This window comes from Leucopleurus acutus, assembly GCF_964270905.1.
Source record: "Leucopleurus acutus genome assembly, chromosome: 15".
Taxonomy (NCBI): domain Eukaryota; kingdom Metazoa; phylum Chordata; class Mammalia; order Artiodactyla; family Delphinidae; genus Leucopleurus; species Leucopleurus acutus.
In genome coordinates this window covers 71052891-71065361 of record NC_139157.1, presented here as the reverse complement: position 1 = coordinate 71065361, position 12471 = coordinate 71052891, and the positions used below count along the sequence as shown (strand labels likewise).

Genomic DNA, 12471 nt, shown 5'->3' with positions numbered 1-12471 from the left:
CGCATACAGGCATACTTCGGAAGTATTGCAGATTCAGTTCCAGACCACTGCTATAAAGCAAATATTGCAATAAAGCAACTCACGTGAATTTTTTGGTTTCCCAGTGCACATAAAAGTTACGTTTACACTCTATTCCAGTCTATTAAATGTGCAATAGCAGTATGTCTGAAAAAACAACATACATACCTTAATTTAAAGACACTTTGTTACTGAAAAAAGCTAACCATCATCTGAGCCTTCAGAGAGTCAGTCTTTCTGCTGGTGGAGGGTCTTGCCTTGATGCTGATGGCTGCTGACTGAGCAGGGTGGTGGCTGCTGAAATTGGGGTAGCCGTGGCAACTTCTTAAGATAAGACAGCAGTGAAGTTTGCCACGTTGATTGAGTCTTCCTTTCATGACGATTCTTCTGTAGAATGCAGACCTGTTTGGTAGCATTTTACCCACAGTAGAACTTCTTTCAAAATCAGTCAGTCCTCTCAAACGCTGCTGCTCCTTTATCAGCTAAGTTTCTGTACTATTCTAAATTCTTTGTTGTCATTTCAACAATCTTAACAGCATCTGCACCAGGAGTAGATTCCATCTCAGGAACCACTTTCTTTTCTCATCCATAAGAAGCAACCCCTCATCTGTTCAAGTTTTATCATGAAATTGTAGCAAGTCAGTCACGTCTTCAGGCTCCACCTCTAATTCCAGTTCTCTTCCTGTTTCTACCATGACTGCAATTATTTCCTCCACTGAAGTCTTGAACCCCTCAAAGTCATCCAGGAGGGTTAGAATCAACTTCTTCCAATCTCCTGTTAATGTTGATATTTTCACCTGTTCCCATGAATCAGGAATGTTCTTGATGGCATCTAGAATAGTGACTCTTTCCAGAAGGTTTTCAATTGACTTCAATTGACTTTGCATCAGAGGAGTCACTATCTGTGGGAGCTATAGCCTTACAAAATGTATTTTTTAAATAATAAGACTTGAAAGTCTAAATGACTTTTTGATCCACAGGGCGCAGAATGGATGTTATGTCAGCAGGCGTGAAAACAACATGAATCTCATTGAACATCTCCATCAGACATCCTGGGTGACCAGGTGCATTGTCAGTGAGCAGTAATATTTTGAAAGGAATCTTTCTTTTATGAGCAGTAGTTTTCAACAGTTCGGTTAAAATATTCAGTAAACCATATTATAAACAGATGTGCTTTATTATTCCATTTATAGAGCACAGGCCGGGTAGATTTAGCATAGTTCTTAAGGGCCCTAAGATTTTCAGAATGGTTAAGTGAGCCCTGGCTTCAGCTTCAAGTCAGCAGCTGCATCAGACCCTAACAAGAGAGTCAGCCTGTCCTTTGAAGCATTGAAGCCAGGCATTGACTTCTCCTCTCTAGCTATCAAGGTCCTAGATGGCATCTTCTTCCAGTAGAAGGCTGTTTCATCTACACTGAAAATCTGTTGTTTAGTGTAGCCACCTTCATTAATTATCTTAGCTAGATCTTCTGGATAACATGCTACGGCTTCTACATCAGCTCTTGCTGCTTCCCTGTGAACTTCTATGTTATAGAGATGGCTTCTCTCCTTAAACTTCATGAACCAACCTCTGCTAGCGTCACACTTTTCTTCTGTATCTTCCTCTCCTCTCTCGACCTTCATAGAATTGAAGAGACTAGGGTCTTGCTCTGAGTTAGGCTTTGGCTGAAGGGAATGTCGTGGCTGGTTTAATCTTCTATCCAGGTCACTAAAACTTTCTCCATGTCAGCAGTAAGGCTGTTTTGCTTTCCTGGAGTAGCACTTTTGATTTCCTTCAAGAATTTTCCCTTTGCATTCACACTTTGGCCGACTGTCTGGTATAAGAGGCCTAGCTTTCAGACTGTCTTGGCTTTTGACATGCCTTCCTCACTAAGCCTAATCATTTCTAGTTTTTTATTTAAAGGGAGAGTCATGGGACTCTTCCATTCACTTGAACACTTAGAGGCCATTGTAGGGTTATATTAACGGGCCTAATTTCAGATTGTTGTGTCACAGGGAATAGGGAGGCCCAAGGAGAGGAAGAGAGATGGAGAAATGGCCAGTCGATGGAGCAGTCAGATCACACATATTTATAGATTGAATTTGCAGTCTTATGTGGATGCAGTTTGTGGTGCCTCAAAACAATTACAATGGTAACATCAGATCACTGCTCACAGATCACCGTAACAAATACAATAATGATGAAAAGGTTTGAAATATTGCCAGAATTACCAAAACGTGCCCTAGAATCATGAAGCGAGCAAATGCGGTGGGAAAAATGGCACCAATAGACTTGCTCAATGCCGGGTTGCCCCAAACCATCAGTTTTTAAAAACGCAGTATCCGTGAAGTGCAGTAAAGCAAAGCACAATAAAATGAGGTCTGCGTGTATACCAAAAGCAAACTAGTTTGAACTTTAGTGTCTGGCAGTTCTTCCAAACCAGTTTACTTTTGTAAACAAATCCCTTTCTTCTCTTAATTGCTCCTGAGTTCACCTATTCACTGCCAGCGGGGGCCATGTTCTTAAGGAAAGCTTCTAACTGACTAATTTTACCTCATCCTGGACATTACATATCTTGTTTACACAGTCCGGTACTAAAGGTCATGTGCTTCTCTGTAATACCGTTCAGTGTGGTCAGAAAGTGTGCCAGCTCCTTAGGCTTCTGTGTCATAGGAGACATGAAATTAATAAAAGGATTTTTCTGGTTTCCTTCCTTCCTCCCTGGAAATGAAAGACAGACAATCTTCAGAATGTTTCATCAGATACGGCAAACACCGTTTAAAATGAGCAGATTCCACAAGGAAGTCCCCAGATATTTAATTAAAAAAAAAGGGGGGGGGGCGGTGCTAGAAGCGGCAGTCCAGGATGATAAGCTAGTTCTGATGCCTCCATTTCCCCAAAGCACTCATCAGATACTTGGAACGTAGAGCCACATGGGAATTTTAATGGTCACATAGGAAATGGGAGACCGGATCTTGGGTCTGTAAAGGCAGGGAGTTGGAGCTGAGATCCCTGCCTATGGCTTGACTCTTGAAGTCTATATGATCAGTGAAATGGGAAGGCTTGAAAAGAAAGCTGTGCAACAACAAAGGGAGATGTCAGGATAGTCTGCCTTCACCTTGTTTATGAGGTGATGGAGGAGAGGAAAGAGAAATCTCCTTTGAGAATTTGTAACCACAGTCTTGCGCACATAAGAGTTGGGAATTCAAATATATATACCACCTATGTGGTCTTAGAAACCTCAAACCGAGAAATAAAATGGTCTCCCATTACTGGTTTCCCTGACTGCTTGGCAGATTTATGTACACATTTTTAATGGCGGAACAAACTTTCAAGCTAAAACCCTTAAAACTCCCACAGGGACACATCACCAGTTATTAGTGTACAGTAGAAAAATTAAACAACACTTGAGGAAGCAAGTCAGCAGAAACAAAAGCAGAATTTCACCCCTTGGACTTTATTATTTGTATACAAGTAATTATAAAAATAATTATGAATAAAAATAATTATGTTTGAAGTGATTAGGAAAATAAGAATGAATTGGTAACATGAGTAAAGCAAGAGACTTCTAAAATAATCATGTAAAATTGAAAAAAAATAGAACTCCCAGAAATGAAAAATGGAGCTGGTGAGATTAAAAAGTGCATAGCATGAATAGTTAGAGTTTAGACGTAGTAGAGGAGTTGAGTGAACTGCCAGACTGAGCAGCAGACGTTGAACAGAACGTGGTGCATAGAAACAAAATGTTAGAAAAATATGCAAGAGACGCAGAGAATAGAGCAATAAGATCTAACACTTGTCATCAGATTTCCAGAAGGAAGTAGTAGTGAGAATGAGGCAACATCTGAATGGCTGAGACTTTTCCAGAATTGGTAAATCACAAATCTCAGATTTAGCAAGTTCAGCAAATCCCCAATCAAGATAAATAAAAAGAAATCCACACATAGACTATTCATGGTAAAACTGCAGAATACCAAAGACAACAGCCAGAGAGAGATAGGTTTACTAACAAACCAGTGATTAGTAAATTGACAGCTAATTTACCAGTGTAATTTACTAGCTGTTACTGCTAATTTACTAGAACATCAATAGGAGACGAAGAGATCAGTATCTTGGAAGTTCTGAGGGAAAACAACTGACAGCATAAAGTCATTCAGTAACAAGGATGAAATAAAGGTAGTTAAGACTAACAAAAACAAACAAACAGATTTATGAAACCAAAATCAGAAGGGCTGAGGAAACTGGGATTTCTGACTAAATCCTAATGGTGAAGAACTAAACCATAATGAATATTCCTTCTCCTTCTCACCACCTGGTTCAGGGAAGTGCAAACATGTTTCTTATCCAGAATGAGAAATGGACTCTGAGATACTGTGTATTCATAAATTAAAAGTTTCCTTTTTCACACTGTCTCTGGCCCTGGTGTTGGTTCCTGAGGCTGCGTGATCCATAGAAAAAGCACAAGTTTCATAGAAACTAACATGGCTTCAGATCTCATCTCTGCCTCAAATTACACTCATGAGCTGTTGATCTTCAGCGTCGGTTAACAGATCTGAGTGTTTTTGCTCAGCAGTGAAATGGGGTCTAAGAATGAAACATCCCAAAGTCATTGTGAGGATTAAATGATGTTTGCTAACCACCTGATGCATTCGAAGCAACAGGTGGTGGGAATAGTAGAAGTGGTTATTGCTGTGGTGGCTACTTTTGCCCCTCTGCTCCTACAATACTGAGGCTGCTTACATTTTCTATTCCTTTGTATCCCTATAATTATCAGCATGTGTCTTACCATGGCTCTGCTTCTGGGAAAAATTAAGTATTATCATTATTATTGACAGGGCATGTGAGAACATGTTTATGAATCTCTGTTTCACTATAAAGCCTTTTTGGGTTATACGTGTTTTGCTAAGATGAGGCCAGTAGCAGGTAGTGATGGGAGAGAACTTGCAAGGCATTAGGAAGCAAAGACAAGAACTTTACAATCAGGAAAGTTGTTGACTGCAAGTAAATGGATCGGGTTTTTGGAACAGTAGAGACTTAAGATCCAGCAAGATAACAGTCTGAACTCCAAGCTAACCAGAACTAGTAGATCATATAAAAGGGACAAAGTAACTAAAGAGAAAGGTTTAATGTGTCAAGAATGTTCATGATAATTAAAGTGAATGTTGTTTTAACAGTACCTCCTATGCCTTTCATCTACAGGCAGAGATTGATCCTTGAAGTCTGCTGGCGTGAGACTTAAGGATAGAAACTATTAGATGGGGTGACCGTGCAATTGTCCAAACTGGGGCAGATTGGAGAATGAATGGAGCCTCTATTAGTAGTTATACTGAGACAACAGGGGGCAGGCAGTAAACTGTAACTGTAGCAAACTAGAGACTGTGTTCACTCCACAACTACAGCTTCTAGATGAAATGGGAACAGAGGTGTAAACAGAGATGAAGTGGGAATAGAGGATGAAAACAGATTAAGTAGGAATAGAGGATGAAAACAGAGACGAAGTGGAAACAGTAGGTGGAGACTTGCTGACATGAGGATTTATAGGGGTTTGGGGGGGGGATGGATATACTGAAGAGAAATGTTATATATGGGCTTCTTTCAATACGAGATCCTTGACACCATCTTTTAGGTGGGGTGACCTGCCAGACCCCAGTGCAGGGAGGAGCCAGAAGTAGCATTTTGTAGGCATCCCCACAGCTGAGCAGTCCCGGGAGGACAGTTTTCCATTTATCTACTGGCTTCTGGGGTAGGAGTGATATCTGGGAAGAACACAGAAGAGCTAACAGTGTCAGAATATAAAACACATAATACTAGTGGGTCCTTATCAAGAGAAGAATCAGTGGGTTTTTTATAATCCTTTGTTTAAAAAGTATTGTGGTTTGTATTGTGCTTTAGAAAGATATCAATAATGAATAAAGGGAGAAACTTTGCTTGAAAAGGTGAGCTTCAGTTACTGATTATTTATGTGGAACACTTCATTCTCTGGCAAAGATGCCAAGTGTTCTTTTTGCCCTTTTTTGAGTCCTTTGCTGTCATTATTATAGCCACTGGCCACATGTGGCTACTGTTGAGTATGGAAATACTCTCCAAATTGAGATGTGCTACAAGCGTAAAATACCGCATTTCAAGACTTAGGATGAAAAAAAGAATATAAAATATCTAACAACTTTACACTGATTACATGTTGAAATGACAAGATTCTGGATATGTTGCATTAAGAGAAAATATATTATTAAAACTAATTTGACCTGTTTCTTTGTACATAGTTAATATGGTTATTAGAAAATTTTAAATTATATTTGTGGCTTGCATTATATTTCTTCTGGACAGCACTGTACCAGATCATAAATGCACTCTTAAAATTTTAATATATTAAATTTTTTAAATAGTCACATTTTCTTTATATATATATTTTTTATTGAAATATAGTTGATTTACAATATTGTGTTAATTTCTGCTATACAGAAAAGTGATTTAGTTATGTATATATATACATACACATTCTTTTTTTTAATATTCTTTTCCATTATGATTTATCATAGGATATTGAATATAGTTCTCTGTGCTGTACAGTAGGAGCTTGTTGTTTATCCAGTACTATATATAAAAGCTTCCATCTGCTAAACCCAACCTCCCACTCCATCCCTCCCCCACCCCCTCCCCCTTGGCAACCACCAGTCCGTTCTCTATGAGTCTTTTTCTGTTTCATAGACAGGTTCATTTGCGTCATATTTTAGATTCCACATATAAGTGATATCATATGGTATTTGTCTTTCTTGTTCTGGCTTACTTCACTTAGTAGGGTAATCTCTAGGTCCATCCATGTTGCTGCAAATGGCATTATTTCATTCATTTTTATGGCTAATATTCCATTGTATATGCACCACATCTTCTTTATCCACTCATCTCTCGATGGATATTTAGGTTGTTTCCATGTCTTGGTTATTGTGAATAGTGCTGCTGTGAACATAGGGGTGCATGTATCTTTTTGAATTAGAGTTTTTTCCACATATATGCCCAGGAGTGGGATTGCTGGATCATATGGTAGCTCTACTGTTAGTTTTCTGAGGAACCTCCATACTGTTTTCCATAATGGGTGCACCAGTTTACATTCCTACCCACAGTGTAGGAGGGTTCCCTTTTCTCCACATCGTCTCCTCTCCAGCATTCGTTATTTGTAGAGTTTTTAATGATGGCCATTCTGTAAAATAGTCACATTTTCTAATGGCATAGCCCAGTGTCAGGAATGTTTCTTCTTAATTTCTCATTGTTTTATCATGGTTTCTAATACTTTATGTTTTTAGTTTTCACAAGCGCTTGCTGACTATAAAGCACTTAGAACCATAGATCAGTAGAATACTTTGGAGGTGGAAGAGGGATTTAGAGCTGTTCTAACACCGTCAGTTTAAAAGGGAAGATCCTGAGGCTTGTAGGTATATGTACTTTCCTTAAAGGCTACAGTTATTTAATAGGAGAAGCCCACCATTGAGAGAAATCCTGGGTGCTTCCTTTTGTGAGGCAGAAAATCACCTCATTAAAGTTATCCTCTTTCAACTAATTTATTTCTCTTTGGTATATGCCAGTGGTTCAACCTGGGTTGAGTTTGCTCCCCAGTGGACATTTGGCAATGTCTGGAGATGATTTGGTTGTCACAGCTGAACTAGATGCTATTGGCATTCCTGTGGGTAGAGGAGAGGTCAGGGGTGCTGCTAAATACCGTACAAGGCACAGGATACACTCCCACGACGAAGAATCGTCCGGCCCCAAATGTTCCTAGTGCTGATGTGGAGAAACCCTCATATATGAATTAGTTTTTTATTCTTAAAAATGATGGTATTAGTGACATCACTAATTGGGTGGGCTGGCTGCCAGCTGGGAGGTCAGCTTCTGTATAGTCAAAGTTCCCTCTTCTAGGAGCTACCGTTTCCTCATTGATAAAATGGGGACAGTTCAGGGCTCAAGTGGGTGGACAGAGCACAAGCTCAGAGGCTCAGTACGGGGGAAGCAAGACAGTTACTAGTGGAGAGAAAGGGGTGGGTGTCATGATGAAGTGGACTTTACTGGCTGAGCAGATTTGCTTTCTCAGCCAGGCTACCTTCATTTGCTTTTGTGCTATAGGTCCCACTGTCTGAGTGATTCCTGCCAGAAAGATGTAAGGGACAGGTAATTAAAAATGGGGGGTGAGAAGTCCCTGGTCAGGGGGCAGATGCAGGCCTGAGCAGGAAGTGGGTCTTGCTGTATGATTGTGACTGGCCAGTGTTTGGTTTAAGTTAGTATTTGTTTTGTTTTCAGAGAGAAATGATTGTTTTTAACGTGCTTTTTAAAAAATATTTATTTATTTATTTGGCCGTGTCGGGTCTTAGTTGCAGCACACGGGATCTTTAGTTGCGGCATGTGGGATCGAACCCGGGCCCCCTGCACTGGGAGCGTGGAATCTTAGCCACTGGACCACCAGGGAAGTCCTGAAAAATGATTTTTGAACATGTGTATATTTGTGTATAGGTAATACCAAATAAGAAAGGAGTGGTTAATCCCTCTGAGGATAGGACAAGAGTAGAAAATAACTAATAAATTGGAGAATTGAATAAAAAATGCCAAGTATAGCCTTGAAAGCAGAAAATACAAACTTCTAAAAATGCAGTATTTGCTGTGATTAGTTAAATGAATCGTGGAGAGAAAAACTGACCAGGAATAAGTAACTATATAGTCTGGTACTTTTAGAACTTTTTAATCCTGGAATTTTTCAGAGTATGTGTTTGAACTATTGAACCTTTATTTTAATTCTGCTAGTAGACTACTTCTAGGATAAGGAGTAAACTTCTGGGCCTTGAAGTTTAAGAGATGTACAAAATTTGAAGATGATTCAGAGGATATTTACAAAGATAAATTAAGGAGAGTAAAAGAGAAGGATAGTTTAGAAATACATAAATTATTAAATTTTATAGAATTTGAGAAATGAGTTTATGACTTCGGAAACAAAACCAAGAATTAGGCCTCAGTTGTGTTATGAAGAGTTAGTTCTCTTTAGAGATGAGGAAGAATTTCTAGAGAAAAATGGTTATTAAGCACATTGTAGAGAACCAGGGAGTCTTCTGGCCAGGCAAAGCAGTAAAGGGAACATGGAATGGTACACTTTGGATTTTGTGACTAAGATCCCTGGTAATAAGACAGAGCTCCTATCTGATGGTTACGTGACATCAGCCTTTTGGAGTGAGAAAGGAAGGTGGGGTGTGTAGCTACGGATAAATATGACATTCAGATGTGAAAGTGCGGCGTTTGTCTTCCTAGAATGTTTTTTGTTCAGGGCCTCCTGAAAAATGCTTACATATTTTCAAAATGTAGCTAAAATATTATTTCCTCAATGAAGTCCTTTCAAATTTCAAGTAGCAGTGCCCTTCCTCATCCCTGTGCTTCCATGCCACCTTCTATATTTCTCTTTTAAAACATTTATCATATCATATTGAAAAGACCATATTGAAGTTTCCAATTTAGTTTATTTAATTTTTTCAGTAATACATTCACGATTCCAGAATGAGAAGTGCCATGGTCATACCTTTGTCTCCCACCTACCCTTTTCCCTCCTGTGCACAGATGCAGGTAACCGTGTTATTGTGTATCCTTCCAAATCGTCTTTACGCATGTATAAGCAAACTGAACATACAGTCGTATTTTCCTAACTTTTTATCCAGAGGATTTCATATTGTGTCACTATCCCTATTAAGATGATGGTCAACAGGTATTTGTTAAATGAATCAGTGTACTAGTAAGACAGGGTTTGTTTGTTTGCTTGTTTTTTAACTTTCCCCATCCCAGGGGATCCTTCTGTGGCTCCACTTAGAAGAGGTAAACTAGATTGGGGTCACAATTAAAAATTGTCGCCAGCCCTCTTACCAAAGAAGAGTTGAGTGCTGATAGATCACAGCTCCAGCCTTCTAAAGGACTCAGACCTTTCCAGAAAGCAGAGGCTCTGATCAGAGTAATGCAGTCTAACCAATATTATAAGAAGATGCAAATTTTCTTGGCCATGGAGCCAACCAAATGATGGAATTAGGTATCAAGACAGAATGTTAGATTTCTTGTTAGAGAGGAAAATATCTCATGTGCCTAGAGTAACTCTGATGTAAATGTGCTTAGCAGTAAAAACAAATAGCCTCTCGTATTTCTGTGACTCAGTTTTCAAAAAGAGTTGCAAAAGTACACTAGTGGAGGGTTTTTTTTTTTTTTTTTTTTTTGTGTTACGTGGGCCTCTCACTGTTGTGGCCTCTCCCGTTGCGGAGCACAGGCTCCGGACGCGCAGGCTCAGTGGCCATGGCTCACGGGCCCAGCTGCTCCGCGACACGTGGGATCCTCCCGGACCGGGGCATGAACCCATGTCCCCTGCATCGGCAGGCGGACTCCCAACCACTGTGCCACCAGGGAAGCCCACTAATGGAGTTTTAAAGATATTTTAGATCATTTAGCTAGATGTTCTCTTCCTATTGATACTTCTTTTATTAAAGAAAAAAAAGACTCAGAAAAAATGAATAACTTAGCAGGATCCATAAAGTTCTGACAGGTTCAAATCAATTCACATCAGACAGGAAGTAATCATATGAGATGACATATTTTTTCCCTAGAAACAAATTCCCTGGGGACGAGTTTTCAAAATCTGAGCCTCTTAGACAAAAACAAGTTGTTTTACATGATAAATGCGATTCATCAAACTGCCAACTATGTTGTACACTGAAACTGGGTTTAATTTACTTATGTTACTGTGAGTTTGCTATTTGTTCTAAGATATTGATAAAACAAATGATCACAACTGCAGTAGCAAAAACAGATGAAATTGTATGAAAGTAAGTCAGCAAGCAGGGACATCAGTGATCCCTTGCAAACTAATGACTAGATTTTCATCTGGCAGTTGAAAAACAAAGCTCATTTTGAGGCATAATGTAAATGGTTTTCAGGTCCTGTGTCTTTTCAGAAAGTATTATCTCTCACAATGGCATGTTAAGAAAAATGGCGCTTAGTTTCAGGGGAGATGAAGTTTAATCTTGGCTTTGCTGCTAAAGAGCTGTGGGGTTCATTCAAGTCCTGACCTCTGATTTTCAGCCTTTAATGAGGGGAACGGATGATAAATTTGGTGTATGTTGTTAAGATCCCTTTCAGCTATGAACTTATTTCAGTAAAAAGGGGAAAATAAAAAGAATGGTTATCTGACCTCCTTAATCATGTGTATTTTATGGCATGTGAGTGAAGTGGTAGTAATTATGGGATCTCTGGCTGATTGAAAATCAGAACATAAAAAAATTTGAAAGCTTTGATATACGTACTTTGGTTTCTTTTTCTACAAAACAAGATGATGTCACCTTAACAAGTAATGTCTATCAATTTAGTTTACTACTTGAATATTTTGTGTTAGCTTGGCATTCTTTTTTTTTTTTAAAACTCTGGCAACTTGCTGAGGGTTTTATTTTGACATATGGTTATAAAACTTGTGGTGATCAAAATATAATATAGATTTGTGAGCTGGCTGCCATCCTGAAAGGAAACATCCATTAAATTTTTTTCTGGCTTGCACCCCTAATGATTGATTGCACTGATATACAAGTGAAAGTCTTAACATATTTTCAGCATTTTGGCCATTTAAATTTGGAGTAATAATAATCATTTTAACTGCTCACCTAGATAGGAAAGATAATGAGGCGTCTTTCTTTGGGTTAATATGTATGTTTCATATATAAAGTGTAATCTAATAAACTTTGGATAGTTTTGACTAATTTAGAATATGATGACCAGGACAAAACTTGGGTCTTTATGTGCTTTCTAAAGAAATTAATCAAGGTATTAGAGCAAAAATGTCCAGAGAAGGAGGAAAAAGCCCAGTGAAATTGGAGACAAACGCCTGCAGAAATGGCCTGCTGTCTTCAGAGATGAAATTTCTTACTTAAAGCATAGGCCATCTGTTTATCAGCCTTATTTCTCTCCTCAGGCCTCGGAAGAAAGCCCTTCAAGAAGAGGGCTGTTACCTTTAACTCAATAATATTAACCGATCTTCTCTCTGATGTTACAATATTCTTACCTAACTTTTTTTCTAAACCACTGTACAGACTATCATGAGGAAAGGAGACTCTTAAACGGTAAGCCATATACATTTATAGTAAAAAATGAATCATATTCACATGACTGTGTACAGTATTGCCTCACAGAATTATTTAGATATTTTTTATACAAAGGATGTGTTTACTTGCCTAAGCTTAGAGGATTTGGCGGAGAACTTTGTAGATCCCTTATTGCAGCCCTCCTTTTTTTTTTATCTTTATATATTGATGTTTTTATTTTATAGGATAGATTTTTTTCAGGAGTGTAATTACTGTTTACATTCTTTTATATATATATCTTTATCAGAGTATAATTGCTTTACAATGTTGTTAGTTTCCGCTGTACAACAAAGTGAATCAGCCATATGCATACATATATCTCCCCATATGCCCTCCC

The 12471-nt window shown here is 38.7% G+C and overlaps 1 protein-coding gene across 1 annotated transcript in view; it reads left to right on the top strand.

The window, feature by feature from the left end:
* The window catches only part of LOC309971934 (cytochrome b5 reductase 4), an 84009-nt gene that overhangs the window by 32012 nt on the left and 39526 nt on the right, over positions 1–12471 (top strand). The window contains exon 5 of the mRNA XM_082855365.1: positions 12084–12113. Within this exon, the coding sequence (XP_082711491.1) occupies positions 12084–12113 (30 nt within the window). The remainder of the gene's footprint in view (positions 1–12083; positions 12114–12471) is intronic.